Source organism: Nelumbo nucifera, chromosome 1 (genome assembly GCF_055504915.1).
Source record: "Nelumbo nucifera cultivar China Antique chromosome 1, China Antique-T2T, whole genome shotgun sequence".
Classification (NCBI taxonomy): domain Eukaryota; kingdom Viridiplantae; phylum Streptophyta; class Magnoliopsida; order Proteales; family Nelumbonaceae; genus Nelumbo; species Nelumbo nucifera.
In genome coordinates this window covers 101,553,520-101,574,947 of record NC_142649.1, presented here as the reverse complement: position 1 = coordinate 101,574,947, position 21,428 = coordinate 101,553,520, and the positions used below count along the sequence as shown (strand labels likewise).

General features: G+C 35.2%; 2 protein-coding genes across 4 annotated transcripts in view; one reads left to right on the top strand and one right to left on the bottom strand.

The window, feature by feature from the left end:
- Positions 1-5,353: 5,353 nt before the first annotated feature.
- Positions 5,354-9,596, top strand: LOC104611957 (uncharacterized). The gene is made up of 5 exons (XM_010279260.3): positions 5,354-5,543; positions 6,044-6,070; positions 6,216-6,338; positions 7,655-7,904; positions 8,119-9,596. Exons 1-5 carry the CDS (start codon positions 5,494-5,496, stop codon positions 8,941-8,943), a joined length of 1,275 nt encoding a protein of 424 aa, XP_010277562.1. The 5' UTR covers positions 5,354-5,493; the 3' UTR covers positions 8,944-9,596.
- A 10,449-nt stretch (positions 9,597-20,045) lies between these two features.
- LOC104611960 (methylmalonate-semialdehyde dehydrogenase [acylating], mitochondrial-like) overlaps positions 20,046-21,428 on the bottom strand; it is a 48,233-nt gene continuing 46,850 nt past the window's right edge. For all 3 annotated transcript variants that reach the window (XM_010279261.3, XM_088890365.1, XM_010279262.3), the window contains 2 exons: positions 20,594-20,684; positions 20,046-20,475 (listed from right to left, as the gene is read on the bottom strand). In XM_010279261.3, coding sequence (XP_010277563.1) covers positions 20,384-20,475; positions 20,594-20,684 — 183 coding nt within the window. In that variant the 3' untranslated portion in view covers positions 20,046-20,383. The remainder of the gene's footprint in view (positions 20,476-20,593; positions 20,685-21,428) is intronic.

Genomic DNA, 21,428 nt, shown 5'->3' with positions numbered 1-21,428 from the left:
CGACATGATGGTCTGTGTCGTGCTGGGCCGGGGGTTCGAGGTCCACGGGCTGACACGACACGGCACGATTGTTGGTGCCGTGCTACCCGCAACTCGCGTGCTGGCACAACCCGTAGCAGGCTGCACTCGGCTTGTCCGAAAACTAGCTGTCCCTTCCCCCCCATAACAGTTATAGACAACTATACATGGGGATATTTATGTATTTTGCTTATGGAGGGGAGAAAAATGACACAAATGCCCCCAATAGCTCTATAACAATTAGTTTAGGGGGCTTTTTGGGTAAAGTTGTCAATAACTTTACAATGACCAAAATACCCCTCTTAACAACTAAAAAGTAGTTAATTTTTAGGGTATTTTGGGCAATTGAATTAGTTTCAATTCCTATAAATAGCCCTATGGCCCCTATCCTCCACCATTCTTCTCATCACACCAATTCAACAATCAACATTCAACAATTCTCTTATTCTCTTAATCTCTTCAGTCTTCCCTCTCTCAATCTCTCACTCTCTCAGTGTCTCATACATTCTCTACAATCTGAGTGAACTTTGATAGTCTCATAGTCTGATTGGCTGATTGTTTGATTCTCCAAGTTAGCAATTTGGGAGGCTTGGAGCATTGGACGTTGTCACGTTGAAAGGCTTTAACCGTTGAAATCAAGTTGCGATTTTGAACTGGCAATCCGGGGTAAGTCCAATTAAATTAATTTTATTTTTTTAGAATTTAAAAAAAGAATGGCCAGCTCTTCCCAAAACCCAAGTTTAGTGGCCCGATTTGGAAAATATTTAATATAGAAGATGTTGAGGGGAAGGGGAAAAGAGTAGTTTGCCAAAAATGTAGAAAAGACTTTAGATATTGTAGCAAGAGTGGTACTGGCCATTTGACCAGACATTTTCTAACACATGAGAAGAAAGAAGAAATAACCCACAATTTAAATGAAAGAAGAAATAACCCACAATTTAAATGAATTGTTGAAATAATGGAAAATAAATTTTAAAAATATTGGGAGAAGTTGGAGAACATTTCTTGCCACCAATCCTGCCATGGCACTTGATCCGTGATCTACTAACCCCTCAGGTGTCTACAGGCTATAGTACCATCGAAGTCTTGTTTAGTTGTTTTAGTGCAGGACCTGTAGGTACCATTGTACCAGGGTTGGTTAGATGCAGTCATGAATCATGATGCATAATATAGATTACAACTTTACAATTACAAAACAAAAGAGGGCATGATACTACTACATACACCGGATATTTCACCTGAAACAGATGATGAAAGCGTGCATGAATGCTTTCACTATAATGTATATGCAAATTTTGTTTAAATTGTAAATTTTAACAAATAACCCACACTTTTTTTATTTTTTTCAAATTATTGTAAATTTCGTTTTAAGTTATTTGCTATTAATGTAATTTTGTATTTTGTATTTACAATAATTTCACCAGTAACTATATTGCATTTTTTATATTTTATTAATTTACTCCATTTTCATATTTCATTCATCCAAGTATGATTGTATGAAGTATCCAACCATTGTATATTTCAATATTTGTATGCTTTGTAATTTGTATCACTATTCATTCAAATTTAAATGAAATAAAAATCTTATTAGAATTGCTTTATACTTTTATTTATTTATTTATTTTTTGGGTAATCGTAAATTCGTAAACCATAACCATATCCATATCCATCCAGTCTACGTCTAGCCCGATTCGGCCCATGCCCAAGGCCCACCCTGTGACCTAGCCCGACATGGCCCAAGCCCATGGCACGACCTACAGCCCGGCTTGGCCCAGGCCCATGGTTCGGGCCCACATAGGCTTGGGCCATGGGCCGTGCCGGGCCGATCCCTAGAATTTTCACCGGAGAGGGCGACACGACCCACGAACCGCCCACGGGCCGTGCCATGCTGACACGACGCACTTTACACCTCTACTTGGGCTTAACCTTGAGTTGGGCCAGGTCCAAGCTCGAGGTTTGTAGGGTTGGGCCTAGGATGACTTTCAACTCGACTCAACCTGCAACTGTTGAATTTAATAAATAAAAAAAAAACACCTGATTAGTTAGCAGTTTTGTGATACTGGTTGATTGGCTGCAATTTCCTTTGGGTATCATGTCTTTCTGGTATCAGAGAGAGAGAGAGAGAGGTGAGGGGTCCTCTCACCACAATATTGCTCACATAGACCTCCTCTTCTCATTTCTCACACATGTGGTTAGTCATTTTTAAATTAAACCATAAAAATATAAGAAATAAAAATAAAAAGCCCTCTCATATATTCATTGTTTCTAATAAAACCCATCTACTACCCAAATAAAAACCCTTTTAGGTCTTAATTGTTTTAATAAAATCCACCATTGCTCTCACCAATAAAGATCATTCTCTCTTTCTCTTGTTCCAATAGTCAATGTTTGTAATATCTCTTCTCGTCTCATCAAATATCAAATCTATATGTGTATATTAAAATAAGGTTATCCTATCATGTTTCTTTTCTCTGTTTTCTTTTTGGATTTTTCTTTTTTTTTTTTCTATAAATTCTATAAACACCGACTATTACAAGGATGGCATTAGATTAGACTTCATGCTATCTAAACAACTTGGTACACCAGGAAAGAGTTTTACCCAAGTTATTAATTTATTGGCATTTTTTTGTCGAAGTCTTCACATAGGAAGTATTATGGTAGTAGTTTTAATAAATACAAGCTAAGTAAGAAAATGTGAGAAGTTGGTTGCAGACTAAAATGTATCTGTGTTCTAACGTAAAAGTTAGAGAGCACGGACAATCTTGCATACCGGCCATGATAAGCAAGATATTTATGGTCTACCCCACTCTAATATGCTCTCTTGGCATAAATCCCAACAAAAGATGCTTTTAATGTTTGGTAAGATAGAGAGAACGAATGATTAGGGGTGCAAATGGATCAGTTCATGATCCAATACAATCCGAAGTCTGATCCTATTTTGTCCAATTTGAATATCCCCATTTCGAATCTTTGGATCAGATCAGATAATATGATCTAATCAGAAATTAGATCCGATCCGGTATGTATATGTGTGTGTGTTATTTATTTATAAATATGTTATTTATATTACATTTTTATAAATTTGTTATATTATTTATGTATATATATGATGGAAATTGTTGAAAAGATACTTGTATTTTTTTTGTTTTTCTTTATTTAGATTGTTATATTTTATTTTTCTTTTAATAATTTATTATTTTTTTTATAAAATTAAATCGGATTGGATCAGATCTAACTATTTAACTTCTTCATCAGATTCAAATTCAAATCAATGTTTGTGAGATCTAATCTGTTTGCATTGCAACCAAATACAACCTAAATAATGAAACCTCCCCTTACTTTTTAAAATACTAATAATTCCCTTGTCTTAGTTATATCTAACGAAATCATTAAAAAGCCTCTTTTGTCCTTTAGGCTGCATTTGGAAATGATGCAAATGGAGTGTAAATCCCGGTTCACGGTAAATTTGCACTCTGGTCACTTTTGCTTGTGTTTAATAATATTACATTTAATGCATTGACAAATGACAGGCCAATGCATATTTACATTGATAATAAGATGTAAAAGTACATCAATAAAAAAGAAGTAAATTTGCATTCAAGTGGGTTTTTGATAAAAAAAAAAGAAAATGCTTTATTGAAATTCGTATTCACATCCATTACAGGTAAAAGTCTGTTTGGTAAGAAGGTAAATTTGTCAATGCAAAACTAGCCCAACTTTGCAATTTATATGGACCGTTTACACTACATATTTGCATCCACACTTATTTTGCATCGTTTTCAAACGCAGTTTTATAAATCATTAAGTTTTCAAAACTATGGAATTGCTTGAAAACATAAAATACAACTTTTACTAGTTTCAGCCATATATTGGGATCTGTTACACTTATTTTTCAGCACTTTTACGATAAATTTATCTTGCTTCCTGAAATTTTTTTATCTTAGAAAAATTTTTAAACTATTTGCTCATTTATTTGTTTTTCACATTTTAGATCTAGGGATTTCAAGGAAGATTTGGCTTTAAATACTTATATAAATTCAATTGGAGATTTTATTCTTTTTTTGGTAGGAAAGAAAACAAACCAGCCAATTTGCTAGCTAAAGGGGTATCGCATCTGTAAATAAACCCATAGCCCTTTTTTTTGCAAGGTATTGTGAGCTTAGAGATTTTATTCTGGGTATAGGTTAATTTGGCTTTAAATCGTAGAGCTCAAATTGTCAAATGTGCTATTTCGATATTTGATGGTTTCCGTAATATATATTGACGGATGATGGGTTTGGCATTAACAATATAATATATGTTTTCTTATGTTTATATGAAACATTATAATCTTAGATTTTGCAAGTTGAACTTTACAATTTTAAAGATCCATTTGCAAAACACCCAAATTCTGGTTTTGCAAGGTTGTACAGATTGAATCTTCTTTGCATCATCACATCTTGCAAAGGTTTCAACATCCATCGGAAATATTAGAAATTAGGACATCAGATTTGTTTTGATATTTTTCTTGCTTCATCATCATGAAAAGGGCAAAATTGGGTTTTTGAAAAATTTTAATATCACGGGCAAGCAAATCTTAACAAATTACTAACTAAGGTAACGCAAGAATCATATTTCATTCAAACTAAGAAACTTATATGAACACAGAGAGGGAAGTAATCACAATACCAAGAAAAAAGTATAGAAAGCACAAAATATGAACTGTGAATAAAGAAGAATAAAAAAAAAACTTCTACAACTGAACTGACATAAGGTGAAGTAGAATCACCAACAAAAGAAATAATTGAGCGCATCTCCAACCACCAAAAGGCAAAATCATCAACTAACAGGAGAGATTTTAATTCATTTGGAGGTTTCAGTATTTATGTAAAAATTCAGGGGAGATTTAAGTCTTTTGCCCTAAATTTGGGGACAAATTACAAAAGCTTCTCCATGCATTCAACGAATCAACTTTATACGATGTTACATTAGTTGATGAACAAATTATTCGGTTATTCCGTCACCCATGGCCATGGGTGAGTCACCCGTGGTCTGAGGTTATTAAATTTGTGATTACGTGGCAAAACTAAACCACTTTCATGAACTAAAATATGTTTTTGCAAAATTCGGACAGAATTTGTTGCAGTAGAACACGACGGGTGACTCACCCATGGGTGACGCTCTCATTTTCCAACTTTTTCGCTCACGATCTCGAAGCTGAGACTACGGAGTTCTGCCGTCTATTTTCCTCTTTTGCTTATTAAGGAGGCTGTTCTGTTCTTAGTTTTGTCTCCATTCTTAAAAACAGATTCCTTCCTTGCTTATTAAGGAGGTTGTTCTTTCTTTTCCCTCGGTTATTCTTAAAGGATTCCTTCCTTATTGAGAAGAGTTAGTTTTGTCTCCGTTGTTGTAAAAACGCAGAGCGGATGAGCCATTGTCTTCTCAAGATTCTAGTGAGCTGTATGCGAAGAAGGACATAGACGAGGAATTGGAGAGATGGATTCAGTATCTTTTCTCAAGTTGGCTGCTAAGATCTTATTTGCTGGGTATGTTATGCATTCTCATGACGAAATAGAGACACAAAATATTGAATTCCTCTCTCTGTCTCCTTTTTCCTTTAATTTATTTCAAGTTTTTGGATACTTTTCTATGCACCCACCAAAAGCAATTCAATTTTCTCTGGTGTTTTTTTTTTTTTTCGTTGATTTGATGATGAACCCTTGAAGGATTAGTTTTCTATTTCATGTTTTGCTCTGCTAATTTAGAAGAAACAGGGAATGGATTTGAATGGATTTTTTTTTTTTTGCAAAGTGATAGACTGTTGTTTTATTTTCAAGTGTATTTCTGTTGTCTTCTTTTCAAAAGTTGAAATTTTATGTAGCATGCTGAACCTTGGATGAGTCTTTGTTCAGTTGTCCTTTCAATCAATTACTCTAGCTTTGATGGGTTCCTTTGTGTAAATAGTAGTTCTTATTCTTACTAGGAGGCTACAAACCTTGGTTGGGTCCTCTTGTTTTATTAATGTTTATATGTTCTTGTTTTGCAGGCCTGTATTTACTCTGATCTATCCCCTGTAAGTGGATTTTCCCTCTTATTTTGCTAATAAGATACTGAAATTCGTTTTCTCTACCTTCTGTTTTTGTTGAGGTTGTCTGAGCTTTCAAAATATTGGAGAGAAACTAAGAATTAGGATTACTTTTCTCTTGGATTCTTAACAGATATGCTTCAATCCAAGCCATGGAGAGTGGCTTGAAGTCAAACAATCGACAATGTCTCACATATTGGATTCTGTTTTCTCTTATTACACTCTTGGAGATTACGCTTGCAGGGACTCTCAAGAGGTAATTGTTTCTTTCTTAAGACTAAGATAAACTGATTGTTCTTTATACTGAATTTTATGTTTCACTTTTCCAGCTTAGAATCTGACAATTCAAATTGTAGTTTATTGTGTGAGATTTTTTTTGCTTCTGAAACAGCATGTCAGTTGGAACAGAATATATGTGTGAATATGTCATAAACAGATGAACATACATACAACATGTTTGGATGCCACATGAATGAAATGAAATGATATCATTTTTATCCTACTTTAAATTTTAGAGGTGGAGCTATGCTTGGTTGATGATAAAGTATTAGGAAAATTCCCCTGTACTTTTGGGCCTAGTGCCACTTTGGTCCCCAAACTTTAAATAGCAAATATTCAGTACCTCTGAACTTTCAAAACGTGCCAATCCAGTACCTATCGTTTAACCAGCCATTAAGTAGCATTTGAAAAGACACAAACACCCTTCGAGTGTGTCATCTAATTTTCTTTATTAACCATCCAAGCATTGACAAAAAAAATGAACAGTCCTAAATCCTTGCCTCTTCTATTCAAGAAAGTTGGGGTCACCAGAATGTCCATTGAGACATGACCCCGACTTTCTTGAATAGAAGAGAAAAGGATTTGGTACTGTTCATTTTTTGTCAACGTTTGGATGGTTAATAAAGAAAATTAGATGACACTCGAAGGGAATTTGTGTCTTTTCAAATGCCACTTAACAGCTGGTTAAAGAAAATTAGATTGACATGTTTTGAAAGTTCAGTTACTGAATTGTCACTTTTTAAAGTTTGAGGACCAAAGTGCATTTTCAAATGCCACTTAATGGTTGGTTAACGACAAGTACTGGATTGACACGTTTTGAAAGTTCAGGTACTGAATTGTTGGATTTTAAAGTTATGGGACCAAAGTGACACTAGGCCCAAGGGAATTTTCCCTAAAGTATTTAAATGATTGGGTTTCTTTATTTTGAGAAAAAAAATTACTTTTGGTTTGTTGACCACTTGAAATGAATTCATTTCAGGTGATAATAGTGTAGTGATGCCAATGCTACTCACTTAAAAGTAAATTGAAATGATACCATAATACCAGGCATCCAACAAGCTAATAGTAGTTAGCTTCATTATTATATTGTGACAGTTACTACTACTAGGAAGTTTTTAGTTCTTAAATTATCACAGTTTTAACTTCTGCTAAGGTATTTTTGGTTACCTATGGACTGTTCCAGTTGCTTATTCATTTTCTTTTCTATTTCTGTTATACCAGAAGCTAATTCATATACATTGTTGTAGAAACTTGTTAAATCTCCTCATTGATTTGTTTGTCTTTACATGGTAGCTTCGAATTCTGGCCTTATGCAAGGGGAATAGCTGCCAGCTTGTTGGTGGTACCGTGCTTCGACGGTGCTTCTTATCTTTATCAACACTCTGTTAGAATCGTTTTTTATGTAAAGATGCAAATGCTTTACGTATGGTTCAAATTGTGGAAGGGCTTTGCCCCTAAGAAACAGGATGACTTCCTTGTTGCTGCGAAGAGATACATCAAAGAGAGTGGATCAAGAGCAGTGGAAAAGCACATCATCCACGAGGTAGAGCTATGAAATGGGTTTCTTTTCAAAAACTTTTCTGGCATGTTTTGGATGAATATCAAAGATATCTCTTGCATATAAAAGCTGTTATGTGAACAAGATTTCTCCGTTTCAAAAGCTTTTCTTACCAGTTCTGGCAGCATTGCTCTGGTCATCTTTGAGAGTTAAAGCATTGAGTGTTTGATGCTGAATTCTTGACAATTTTTTATTGCAGGGTTACTCCAAAGAGCCAGTCGTTGAACTCTTGGATGGGGAACTTGTTTGGCCGAGCAGTTCAAGGAAGGCTCAAAAGGAATGGTGCTGTGCACTATGTCTAGTGAGCACTAACAGCAACCGATGTTTGGAGGAGCATCTTCGAGGGAAAAAGCACAAGATGAATGCAGAACTGAACTATCTCATGGGCAATGAATACAAGGACGAGTTTGCTCCAATGTTTAGGAGATTCAATGGGTTCGGTCCAGTTGAGGACTGGAATCAGTTCATAATCCTGAAAGTGGAATGGCTAGCTAAGAGCCCAGTTGCTAGACCAATTAGGTGGTGTAGATGGGAGAAACCCATGATGGGATGGACAAAATTGAATACAGACGGATCCATTGATAGATATAATTCTGGACTGGGTGGTCTGCTCCGTGATCACAAGGGTAACCCCATATGTGCCTATGTCACCAAGGCCCCTAGAGATGGGATTTTCTCACTGGAACTGTTGGCCATTTGGAGGGGTCTTGTTCTTGCTGTGGGTCAGGGAATAAAAGCTATCTGGGTTGAGTCTGATTCATTGAGTGCTGTGAGAGTCATCAATAAACAGTGGTCTTGTCCTCACAAAGCCACTAGGTGCTTGTACCACATCTGGGAGCTGCTGACAACGTTTGAGAAGTATCGAGTGTCCCATTCATGGCGTGAAGCCAACCGAGCAGCTGACCATCTTGCGAAGATGGATCTTCCCTTCACCGATGTAGTATTATGGCCTGTGGATTTCCCTGATCCCCTTGTTGATATTATCAGGGAGGATGCTGAAGGGATGGAATACTATAGGCTCTAAGCTTTCAGTTCGGATTTTCTCATCACAGAATGCGCCTCACGCCAACCTCAGCACATCGTAGCCATGCATTAGGAACATCTTCCCATAGATGATAGCATCAAATACAGAAGATGTTCTCAATGCATGACTGCAATGTACTGTGAGGTTGGTGTGAATCGCACTCTGTGAGGAACAAATCCAATCTCTTAAGCTTTTATCTTCTTAATTTGGTTCCAGGCCTCATCTTCAACTAGGCTAACCTGATAACATCGCAGATGTTCTAAGCCTGGACCAACCAAAACACACCTACTGGTTCTTAAGCAACGTTGATGGCCGCCCACCGGAGGAGTTGTTTCCAGCCGGGGTGTAGTGTTTGTCCCGCTGATCCTTCTCTTCAACGATCAGGATCAACTTTGTATAGTGTACATGGCAGCTGGTATGTGGATAATAGACCAAAAATCAACCAAAGAGAGGAGTCTTATCTCTCTTGGTTTTGGTTCTATAGTGCTTACTCTAAAGGGTCTAGCTGAGCTTGAAATATGCAATCAACATATGTATAATACCAAGTAATGCCTGTTTTATTTCTGACTACCTTATTTAGCAAAGTTGATTGATGTATCAGATAACTAGTTTATCATAGTAAAATGTACCATATTACATTGATCATTGCCTAAGATTGAGCCTGTTCATGCCAATATCAGAACCAGACAGTGAAGGGAAAAATAAGGAACTATTCCTTAAAAGAGGACCTGAGACCCAAATCTCTTCAACCGAGTTACACCGGGTCAAACCCACAGCACTACAAGGCTACTGCACCAGTATTCCTGCAACCAAAATTTAGCACCACAGTCGAAAGAAATTCAGAAGAAATGAAGCCTCGAATATTTTTAAACAATATAGATACTATATATTCTCAACAAACAAAAAAGAAAAAAAGATTTCCTACAGTTTGTTCAGTTACTACAACCAAATCACATGAAAATTAAGCTCCCCTTTTGATTTCCTCAAAATGAATTTCCTGTTTTTGGCATGAAACTGCAGGAAAACCAAGCTGTATAATTTACAGATGAATGGGCAAAAGGGAACCCATATGGGTTTCCTGAGATGGCCCATTTTAATCTTGATTGAAGGCACTGAAAATGGCTATTGAGCCCAAGAACCGCCACCCGGTTCACCCCAACTTGACAGGAAAAGGAGATAGAAATGAAAAACCAAACAAGGAAAGCAGAAAAAGGAGAAGCCCTGAAGAAGTGGGGGAAAGATGCATTTAATGACATTGTGAGATTGTAAGAAAGGAAAAAGGGTGTCGTCAGTGTCCAGGACCAAAACCAGTGAGAAAGACAGAAACCCAGAGTTTGATTGAGTGTTGCAGTGGAAAACCAGATCACCTAGGCGGCCCAACCTCACAACATCTCAGCATTTCAGGAAGGAAATCCAAAATTATCGTTCCCCCTTATCAACCCAGTTTCTATATTGCGATCTCAGTAAATGTATATCGATGCTTGGGTTTGATTTGTTAAATACTAAGAACTGAGAGTTTGTTTTAAAAGACCAAACCATCACTCAGACAGTGCAGAAAACTGAAACCCCTCCCTTCCATTTCCTTTCATTTATAGCCACTGGTACTGACCACTACACAGAGGCCGCAACTCACAAATACAATCACTCCGTCTCTTCAGAAACAAAATTACATTTCATGGTTAGGTATTATCACCTAATAAACACAATCTTCATTGGAGCTTGGGGCTAGGAGTTAGGTACATGCAATTAATATTGACACGTGGAAAAATGTAAACTGCCACGTGCCATTCTGATTTCTGCGACACCAACACTGGATTAATTAATTCACTCGCTGAAGGCTTCAGCAGTGAAGCAACTTTTGAAGTCATATGATAAACAGAAACCCAAAAGAACCTCTGAATCATATTGCTTCTGATCAATTACATACAAATAATATGGCTAAAACTAAAAGAATTCCTTACGCTCATTTCTAATTTTTTGTTCAATATTCTCAACTCATAAAACAATCCTGAGAAAAAGGTTATTCTCAGTCTAGCATTGTAGAACTTTCCACTATTTGAATCAAAAAAGAAACCCAACTTCCCCGTATGCAGTATCCAACATTTTCTTTTGCATTTTACAGATGAATGAAGAAGATTAGAGCTGGTTTTCTAATACCCATCATGAAGAAGAGAGAAATATTCATGCACCCAAAATTTAAAAACAAAATGGGTGATTTTAGTCTTTGTGAAAGGTGATGAAACAAAACAGTAGTTTCAATTTTCAGAGATACCCTGAAGAGAATAGAAGGAAAGACAAATATTTCACTCTTAAGAAACTCAGCATGGAAAAATCAGAATAAAGACTTTGACTTCTATTTCTGGGATCAAAAGAGAAGAAGCTCAAACTAACCTGTTTATAGTGGAGAACGTCCAAGCGCTGAAAATCTTTGCGTTCTTCTTCTTCTTCTTCTTCTTCTTCTTCATTGCTCTTCTTGTTTCCAATGTCCCTGTTTATTTCAGTATGCTTATGGGTCTGCTTGTGTTTCCTTTTGCCTGCCCTCTTCTCTTGTAAGTTGTACTTCCACTGCTCTGTATGTAAATAGAAAATGAGTCTCACGTTCCAGTCCTTGGCTCTTTCTTTGTAGGTTTGTACTACAAACCCACTGCAAACAAATCTCACTTTTTTGGTTCCTCTTATTAATTACACAACAATTTTTTGTTTGTTGAGTTTCGCTTATTAATTAGACAATTAAGCTAAGCATACATTTGACAGCACAAAAACACACACAAGTCTGCCTCTATGGTTGCAAATGACCAACATAGCCTTTTGGGTCAAAACAAACCCACATTTCAAACAAAGACTCCACTTAAATTTGTTTAATCCAGCAACACTCAACCTTTTATTTTTTTATGAAATATCCAACAACACTTAAATGGGTTGGTTATTTTGACAGCTTTTTTAGGTCGGGGTTGGATCCAGATTGGCATCTGGTATAAGAGTGCAGGTATTCAAATCTAAATCGTGGATCCAATTAGACCTGCTATGAATCAATCCATTTTAATTTGGGGCCAACCAACTATTTGGTTGAGTTTGGTAAAATTAAGGGAAAATTACTGCTATTGGCACTTCAAAATTTTCACATGCTTTGTTTGGTTTCTAGGAAAATTAGTGAAAGGGAAAATTGTCGGAAAGTGCCTTACGTATTTTATGAAATTTCTTAGAAACAAACAAAACGTTCTGTTTTTCACTTATTTTTGATTAATCAAATACATCCCTACAGTAACCAAACTCTTTCTAAAAACTTTCTTTTTTATGGGAACTTGTGTCCATTAAGGGGGTGTTTGTTTTCATTTGTTTTTGAAATCATTACATCAGCACAAAAATAAAAACATTTTCTTGAATTCTATTTTTTAGCATGTTTTTGAAATCATCAAAATAATGGATTTTAAAACAAAAACAATATTGTAGTTTAAAAATTATATGATTTATGGAACATGATTTTAAATAACGAAATGAAAACATGTGACATGTTTATTGTTTCAGTTTTGAAAACTAAAAACACATTCACAAACAAAATCACGATATTAACGTCATTGGTTGAGATTGGATTTAATGTACAGTCAATATTAGTGAATGCACGTACTTGAACTCTTGCATTTATACGTATATATTCTTGTAAATAAGTCCTTTAGGTTATGTTTGGTTGTGGTGTAATTTTATTTGTACTAATACAAATGTATGGGAGTACAAATGTAAAAAATGCAAATTTCTATTTAATTTTGTTTTGGATTTTATTTTATTTTGCTTCATATCTTAATTTACTTGCAATCAAACAAAATAAGTTAATATTTGAAACAAAAAGTAAGCTAGAATTTACACTCAAATCATTTGCACTGCCATGATTTTGCATCATTGCAAATTTATTTGCATTGCAACGAAGCACAGCCTTAGGGTCAGATTGGAAGGAATAAAAAATACATGTAGAGTGCATAACCTGGTATTTTGTATTATTTTGATCTATTTATACTGCACATATTTGTATTTGTAACTCTTTCCAGCAAAAAGGCTTTCAGGAGTTGCATTGGTATGAGACTGTGAATCCCATTCTTCTATATATAGACAGTAGATTGTTTAAAGATAAATAAATAAAACCCAGCTTCAAAACTTAATATAAGGTCATTAACTAATTATTATTGATGCATGGGAGTTCAATAAAAACGAGAAGCCCAAATTTTTGGGCTTATTTTTAAGTGCTTATTTCTGCCTTTACCTACCACGTTATTTTAACTATATATATATTACTGTCCCTTTGAAATAAGTGATCTTTCACCACCAAATGCTCATAAGTACTTATTTTTCAAATAAACACTCTTAAACTCCATTTATTTGCACTGGTACAAATGCATGAAAGGCTCAGTTTGGAAAGAGTACAAATGTTATAATGCAAAATCTTATATTTTGTATGTATTTATACTGCACATATTTGTATTTGTACTCTTTCCAAATTGAGCAAAAATATAAATCAAGAGTGCAAATTTGCATTACTGGGTCCTTTTGGCAAGTACAGGAGCCTGTACACCAAAACGAGGGTTCTAAAACCCTCTGTTTTGAATTGAATTGAATTGTCTTGCATGGGATCATGAGATAAATAAGATACGAGTCATCTCAGCGATCTTTGTGTCTGATAGTTCGGTTGACAATGGTGTCACATACACACCCATCTGGGTACCGTCTTTGTCTCACGGTCTGTTCCTCCTGGGCTGCCACTGTGAACTGAACATTTCAAAGTACCCAAGTGGGAAAGGAAGAAACAAAGTACCTGAGAAGTGAGATATATGGATTTGTATCATAGAAGGGTAAAAACTTCCTTCTTATTTGTAATTCGATTCTTTTTTTTGTTTTCTTCTTTATTTTCATTTGTTGTATACTATCACTGTGGCGTTCAAACCTTGGTTCTTTACTGCTTAGAATAATGCATCTGTATCTGGTACATGATAAAGTACCAAAAAATTAGGTGGGCCGTACCTGCAGCAATCTCCATACATAGACTGAGCTGTGGATACACAACAGGCCTGAGAATTTGGCCCCCCCAAGTTGTTAGTTCTGCAGAAAACAAGCTCCACAGTTCCCAGATGCATCACACTATCACAGAAAGGTCTAGTAAATGTTTTCATCTTTTGTGAGGCTTGCTTTCACTGATTTCACTTTTTGAGAACATAATCAAAACCAAATTGCTTCATGAAAAATGATCCCTGAGATTGAAATTTGATTTTCATGCACTACATTTGATTCCTCTACTTATATAGGACCAATATTTGTGATGCATGACTGAATATTACTGATCTAAACTAATTAGTTTTTTTTTTTTTTTAATGTTAGAAGGCCGATTTGAAAATGCACTGAAGAAATTTGTCGTCCGAAGTCCCAACAGTTTTTTCTCAGTTTTTATTTTTTAAATTTTCAAGTACCACGGCTGACGACTCCTTACGAGGGCAGCCCGCAGCCTGATGTCGGATTGGAGCTTTTTCAGGTGGGAAGTTTGTGGGAAAACGCCAAGAGGCAAGTGTTTACTCATGTAATGAAAAAATGAATACGACAAAATGAACAGAGAATTGGGGCTCATGTTAATCCCTAGTTTGCCACTCACCAGCTCAGCCTTCCTGCTCCTCTGCTCAACCTCCTCCTTCAGACTTCAGAGCTGAGTTTGGTTCAATTTGACCACATTTTTTCAAGGATTATATGCCTGGGTTATAGTATTTCTCCTGTGCAAGACTTGCCATGTCCTCATGGCTATATATATATATATATATATGCAATTCTTTTTCTTTTATTCTTAGGTTGGGTAAATTTTCTTCCACTCTTTCTTTCTTTATTGCAAAATAAACATAACTTTTTTGTAAGTGATGGTTAACGGTAACTAATGGATTGGCACGTTTTGAAAGTATGGATACTGAATTATTGCGTTTTAAAGTTCGGGGACCAAAGTGGTACTAAACCCAAAGTACATGGTACTAATCTGAAATTTTTCCTATTTTTAAGCTCTTATTAGAAAAAAGGCATTTAGGCCATGTTTGGGAGTGCTTCAAAATAAGTGCTTATTTGGGCCATTACTTATTGGTATTTGGGAAATAAGCTCAAAATAAGTGCTAATTTTTTAAGCCCAAATTTCCAGCTTTTTCAAGTGCTTATACAACAAGCACTTATTCAATTTTTTTCTTCCAAAATTATCCTTAGTTGAATTTTAAAATACCACTTATAAAATTATCCTTAATTGAATTTTATAAAAGTACTTTTATGAAAGCATTTTTACAAAAGTACTTTTATGAAAGCATTTTTACAAAAGTACTTTTATGAAAGCACTTTTATAAAAGTACGTTTACAAAAGCTCTTTTAAGAAAGTACTTTTATAAAAGCACTTTTATGAAAGTATTTTTAAAAAGCACTTCTATGAAAATACTTTTATGAAAGCACTTTTATAAAAGTCCTTTTATGAAAGCATTTTATAAAAGTACTTTTGTACTTTTGTAAAAGTGCTTTCATAAAAGTACTTCCATAAAAGTACTTTCACAAAAGTGTTTTCGTAAGGGTACTTTCTTATTTAAGTGCTTATTAGAGAAAAAGACTACCAAGGCCCTGTTTAATGATTAAGTGGTTGTTAAAAGAAGTACTTGTTGTACAAGTACTTTTTAGAATTACTCATTTTAACAACCACTTAAGGTTGTTTGATGACCTACTTGCCAAATCACTTATTATGTTTTTGAACACTTATTGGGGTGGGCATGTTTGGTAAGCTACTTTCCTCATAAGTGTTTATATTGATACAAATGGCAATTTTAGCTTTCACTTTATTCATGCATATATACAAGTCCAAAGGAAGGTGCCAGTCGTCGGTCGCCAATCGCTCCAATGAAGGTGTCACACTAGTATGCTTGACCCTGTTTGAGTGAGGAAGAAGGGGGTTTAAGGAGAGATGGGGGTATTCTGGGTATTTAAAAATATAAACAAGGACTTTTTAGTCCCAAAGTTGCTTTTTTAATAAGTACTTCTTTATCAAATAAGTACTTTTTCAGTACTCTTTTATCAAGTAAGTACTTCTTTATCAAATAAGTAATTTTCTACTGAACACCCACAAGTGCTTATTTTCCACTTAATGTGTGGTCCCAACACTTTTATTAAGTACTTATAAAAAAAGTACTTGTTTGAAGTGAAATCAAACAAGCACCAAACACCTAATATAAAATAAATGCTTATTTTAAAAAATAAAAATAAGCACTTGAAAAGTTGGGTGTCAAATGCAAATAAGTGCTTATTCGAATAAATGCTTGTTTTTAAGCACTTATTTTTAATTTAAGCATTCCCAAACATGGCCTTATTTTAGGCCAAGACCACACCAATAAACACTCATATGTGTTTGGAAAATAAGCCTGAATAGGCACTTTTCAGGAAAAAAGAAGGCTGCATTTGATGGGGCTTCTTGCCTCTAAGGCCATATTTGGGAGTGCTTAAAAATAAGTGCTTATTTAGGCCATTAAGGACTTATCGGTATTTGGTAAATAAGCCTGAAATAAGTGCTTATTTTTTAAGCCCAAATTTCTAACTCTTTTTTAAGTGCTTATACAATAAGCACTTATTAAATTTTTTTTCTTCCAAAATCATCCCTTATTGAATTTTAAAATATCACTTATAAAATTATCCCTTATTGAATTTTAAAATATCACTTATAAAATTATCCCTAGTTGAATTTTATAAAAGTACTTTTATAAAAGCAATTTTACAAAAGTACTTTTATGAAAGTATTTTTACGAAAGTACTTTTATAAATGTATTTTTACGAAAGCACTTTTATAAATGTATTTTTTCGTAAAAGTGCTTTTACGAAAACACTTTTATAAAAATTTTTTTATGAAAGCACTTTTATAAAAATACTTTTATAAAAACCTAAATTTTTCTATTTTTTCTTTTCCAGAACTTTTAAAGTCTAAATTTAAAACTCCCGGAAACCTAAACATGTTCTGGTCCTGCTCTCTGCTTCGTTACGTCTGTAAGGTTTTACGCAAAAACAACATCTAGTTGAATTTAAACGATTGGGGTGAAACTAGCTCTACAAAGCGTTACTCAGTCCAGTGAGTTTGTGCTTCACAAATGGATTAGGAGGACTTCGAATAGATTTACCTGAGAAGGCAAGCATGATGTCATATTATCAGTACTTTTTTTTTTGCTTTGATCAAAATGCGCAATCAACAGCGACTCTTAAGTGTGTGTGTGTGAGAGAGAGCATGAAACCGTCATCATCATATTAAATGACCAACAGTAACAGTTTAAGACAAAGGAAGTGCTCTCAACAGTTACAGTTGAGAGCAAAATACCCCTCAGCTCGTCTTTCTATGTACTTCGGAGTGTGAGTTGAGTATAGGGCTCTGGAGAGTGAAGACAGAACCATATTTTTATATTCATACTACTCGTTTTATATTGTTTTAATATCATTTCAAAAGTTTTGAGATCCTGAGGCTTCAGATGAACTTACGAATTTTCAATCAAAATATATTCAGTACTCGCTAGTATGTCAGTGGCTTTGTCTGAGACTAGAGTTGGCAAAATTTATCGCATTTAAAGCCATGATTCATCCAGTAGATATAACATAAGGACATTCACATTCACATTCAGCAAGTACTTTATAAATATTCTGATAATTGTTAAAAGTTGTCTTTAATTCTTTTCAATGGCAAGTTGAGGGTATTTCAAGGAACAAGTGTCAAAAAAAATTTAAAGTACTTATTTAACGTGCTTACAACGACGTACCTACCTGATCCAGACTCGATTCCAACAACCTACCAGCTTGAAGTTTTCATTCTGTTTTTGAGTAAACATGCAAACCCAATTTTGCAAATGTGCATCTTCTAAAATGCCGATCGATTTGGCAAATTCAAGCAACGCAAGCATTGAACATTGTGGCCATGCAAATGAATGCATCTGCATTTTTCTTTTTTCTTTTTTTTTCTGCAAATGTTTTAATTAAACTCTTATGGGTTTGACTATCATACAAGAAAGATATGATACCAGAAAACAAATAGACGACTCATAAAAGTGAACTCGAATCTCATATCCACAAAATCATGCCACATCTCTTCCCTGCAGACGTGCTTTCGGAATATCTCTCCTTATCATTCATGGGGAGATGTTCCCAAATGCACAGCAGTAGTGTCCTGTGGGTAAGAAATCCGACATGAATAAAAGTAGTAACGAATCAGGTGGTATTAATCAAAATTCATGGGAATTTTGATTGGTCAAAAACTCTTCCCATATATATATATATAAATTATGCATAAAATCAGATGATTGGAGCTTGGAAGTCATCTTTGATCATGCTAATTTTTTGAAGTGGCCCTCTCTCCTAGGTATGACCATTCATCAAATGCTGGGAATCCAACATCCGGCTTGTGGTGCAGGTTCAAGAGTCCAGACCCAGCTACAAAACCTGCGTCTCCAGACCGAAAATAGTCCGGTCCCCTGTGTTTGTGCACAAATTCTCATCAGGCCTTGTGAATCATGGTCCTCGCTTAGAAGCCTTATATATAGGAGATCAAATTCCTATGGAAAAAGCCGGATTCAAAGCTGAAATGGTTTTATTTTATTTATTCTTCTCGGTGTTTCTCCTTTTATTTACGTTAGTACAAACTCTCAAATGGCAAGCATTATCAAGTTAGCATAATTTACCTAAATTTGAATTCAATCCTATTAATATGACAAAATCTATGATGGTAAATACACCATGTAAAACATAAAGCTATACCTTATAAAATATAAAACAAAATTAAATAGATCCTGTAATGCCTTTAATGTGATTAATTGAAATTTTGATTTAACATGCAACAAATATTCAAAATGCACCAAGACTCAATTACTATTCCCATGCAAATTTATTTTAAAATTAGATTTTGATTTGAACTCAAATCGGATTCAGATATTACATACAAATTAAACTAAAATCAAAACATTATATTTAAAATAAAAAATTCGTGTAACTTAGATATTATACAAGTTTAATAAAACGAATTAAAAGTAACTTTCAAGAGAGAACATATGAATCTCTAAGGAAAATAAAATATTTATTTATTAAATCAAAAAAGGGCTTGGGGCAAAGCAAAAGAAAATGTGATGATATTTAAACATACGTTAATTTTATACAGACATGCCTACCTAAATACTATTATTACCAGACTCAAATGTTAATAGGAAGGGATTGGGGCGGATTCAGGTTGGGTTAGATCATAAATGGAACTCATCTTTTGAGTACCAAATCTTGTTCAATCCTTCCGGATTTCCAATGCAGACTTGGATCATCAGGAAATGTTAGCACCGGATTATTGAATTCATCCAGAAAACATCCCCTAAAAATTGTTATTAGCAAGGATCAAAAAATCGTTACGTATCGGGCCCTTCCCGATACACCCCTACAGGGGTTGTGTCGAGTCAGGGCCTGGTTCAGAGGGTAGCCGGGACTTAAACCGGCCCCTCTGAACCAAAATCAAAAAAAAAAAAATTAACTGACAGGGCCGATATGCCAATATCGATACTTTGAACCTTGCTTACAAGTGATAGGTAGGGCAGAAGGTAGTCCATTAAAATAGGGCAGCAGAAAATAATTACCCATCTAACAAAACCCAGGGCGTGGATGCATAAAAAAGAACATCTGTAAATGGAACATGACCCAACAACATACAAATTGGTAAGAGAGATGTGTTATCACATCACATATGAGTCACTGTATAGCGAGAATGGTTATACTTCATCTCCCTGGAGCAAGAAAAATCAATTTAACATTTCTACAAAGAAGCTCCCATACATACATTTTTAATGTATTCGTCGTGTTCCAACTATAACAGCCTCTCAAATAACAGTTGAATGCCAATTTATATTACTCAACCCAAAAAGGGAAGAAAGAGCAATGGTAAAACAACCTTTTTGTTTAAACTATCAGACAGGTATGGTATATGGTCCATATTGTGACATTTTATGCTTTAAAAAATGTAAGCTTCAGTAGCTGCAGTTAGCACAGAAACAACCAATATATGTTGTGCTTCGTGCTGAGAATACAAGTAGACAACAATGAAGCGCTGTACAAGTAATCAACACAATTGATTGATTGGAAGGAAGAAAATTTAGGCCAACAAATGGGCGGATTACGGGTGATAAGTGCATTCATATACAACAATTTAGGAGATGTCTGCACTCTCAGAGGCCCCCTCGATTGAAACCTTCTTTAGAAAAAAAAAATAAAACATTTGGAAATGACCCCCCTCCCTTGTGTTACCCAAAAAAAGAAAATGAAAGAAAAAAAGATGGGCATCTCTCTCTCACTTGCGCGCACATGCAGATAGAAAAGAATGGTATTGTCTATTTTCTGTTTTCACATTTTCTTATACTCCCAAGAGACGGTAGTGACTTCTTGATTTTAACATTCACTGACATGTCGGTAATCCTGGTCTCACTAGATCTTCCCATTGTTGTCTCACCATTTTGATCTGAGTGTAGAACTGCAAACCTGCCTTGCCTGGAATGCACATAGTGTTAAGTGTAAGAAACTGCTCTGTTCAAGTAGCTGCTACCAAGGCTAAGGGATGGAAAAAGAAAAGAAAAAGAATATGGAGATATGGAAGTATACTTCTTACCATGGAAATTTAAATCACTTATGACAGACTCCTTGGATCCAGTGGAAGAGAAAAAGGGCAATGAAACAGGAACGAGTGTGTTTATGCCAACCTGAGTTTGACATGAAGGTTACAAAAATTATACACCTTTCAAGTCAGAGAGTTAGGCTTAAGCCCTAGTTAAATTCTATCAAGATTGACCCTTTCTATGCACCATGTGGAACTGTCCTGCATTCAGAATTCAGAATATCATAGCATTTCGAGGAGGCCCTACAGTTGATTTGATTCTAGATTTGGGGCTGTCATTAGGGGTGCAACAATGGCTGGGTTGGCTCAGATTGAGGTCAACCCCAGTCCAATCCAAAGTGTTAAAACCTCGATCCTAACTGTAACCTAACCCAATCTTCAACCCAGCATTCTCAACCATAACCCAACTCAATCATGAATTGGGTTAATTTGGTTGGGTTCAGAACTTCGGATAGAAATTTTACCTACCAAATTTACAGACATGCATAAATACACACTATCAAGACTAATGCAATCACACATTGTATATGAAATCAATACGTAGACATCATATTATATTAATTAAACAATAAACTACCTTTTCAACATACACACACACACACACATAAATTAATGCATGCATCATACATAATGTACAAGAATATATAAAATTATAAACATAATGCATTTGATTCAGGTTAGGTTGGGTCGCTCAAAGAATCAACCCGAATGCAACCTGACTTTATATTGGGTTGGCATTTCCCAACCCAACCCTTTCTTTTTCTCAGGTTACGTTTAGTTCAGGTTGGTCCAACACAAGTTGCATCCTTAGACAGTAGCAGTCATGTAC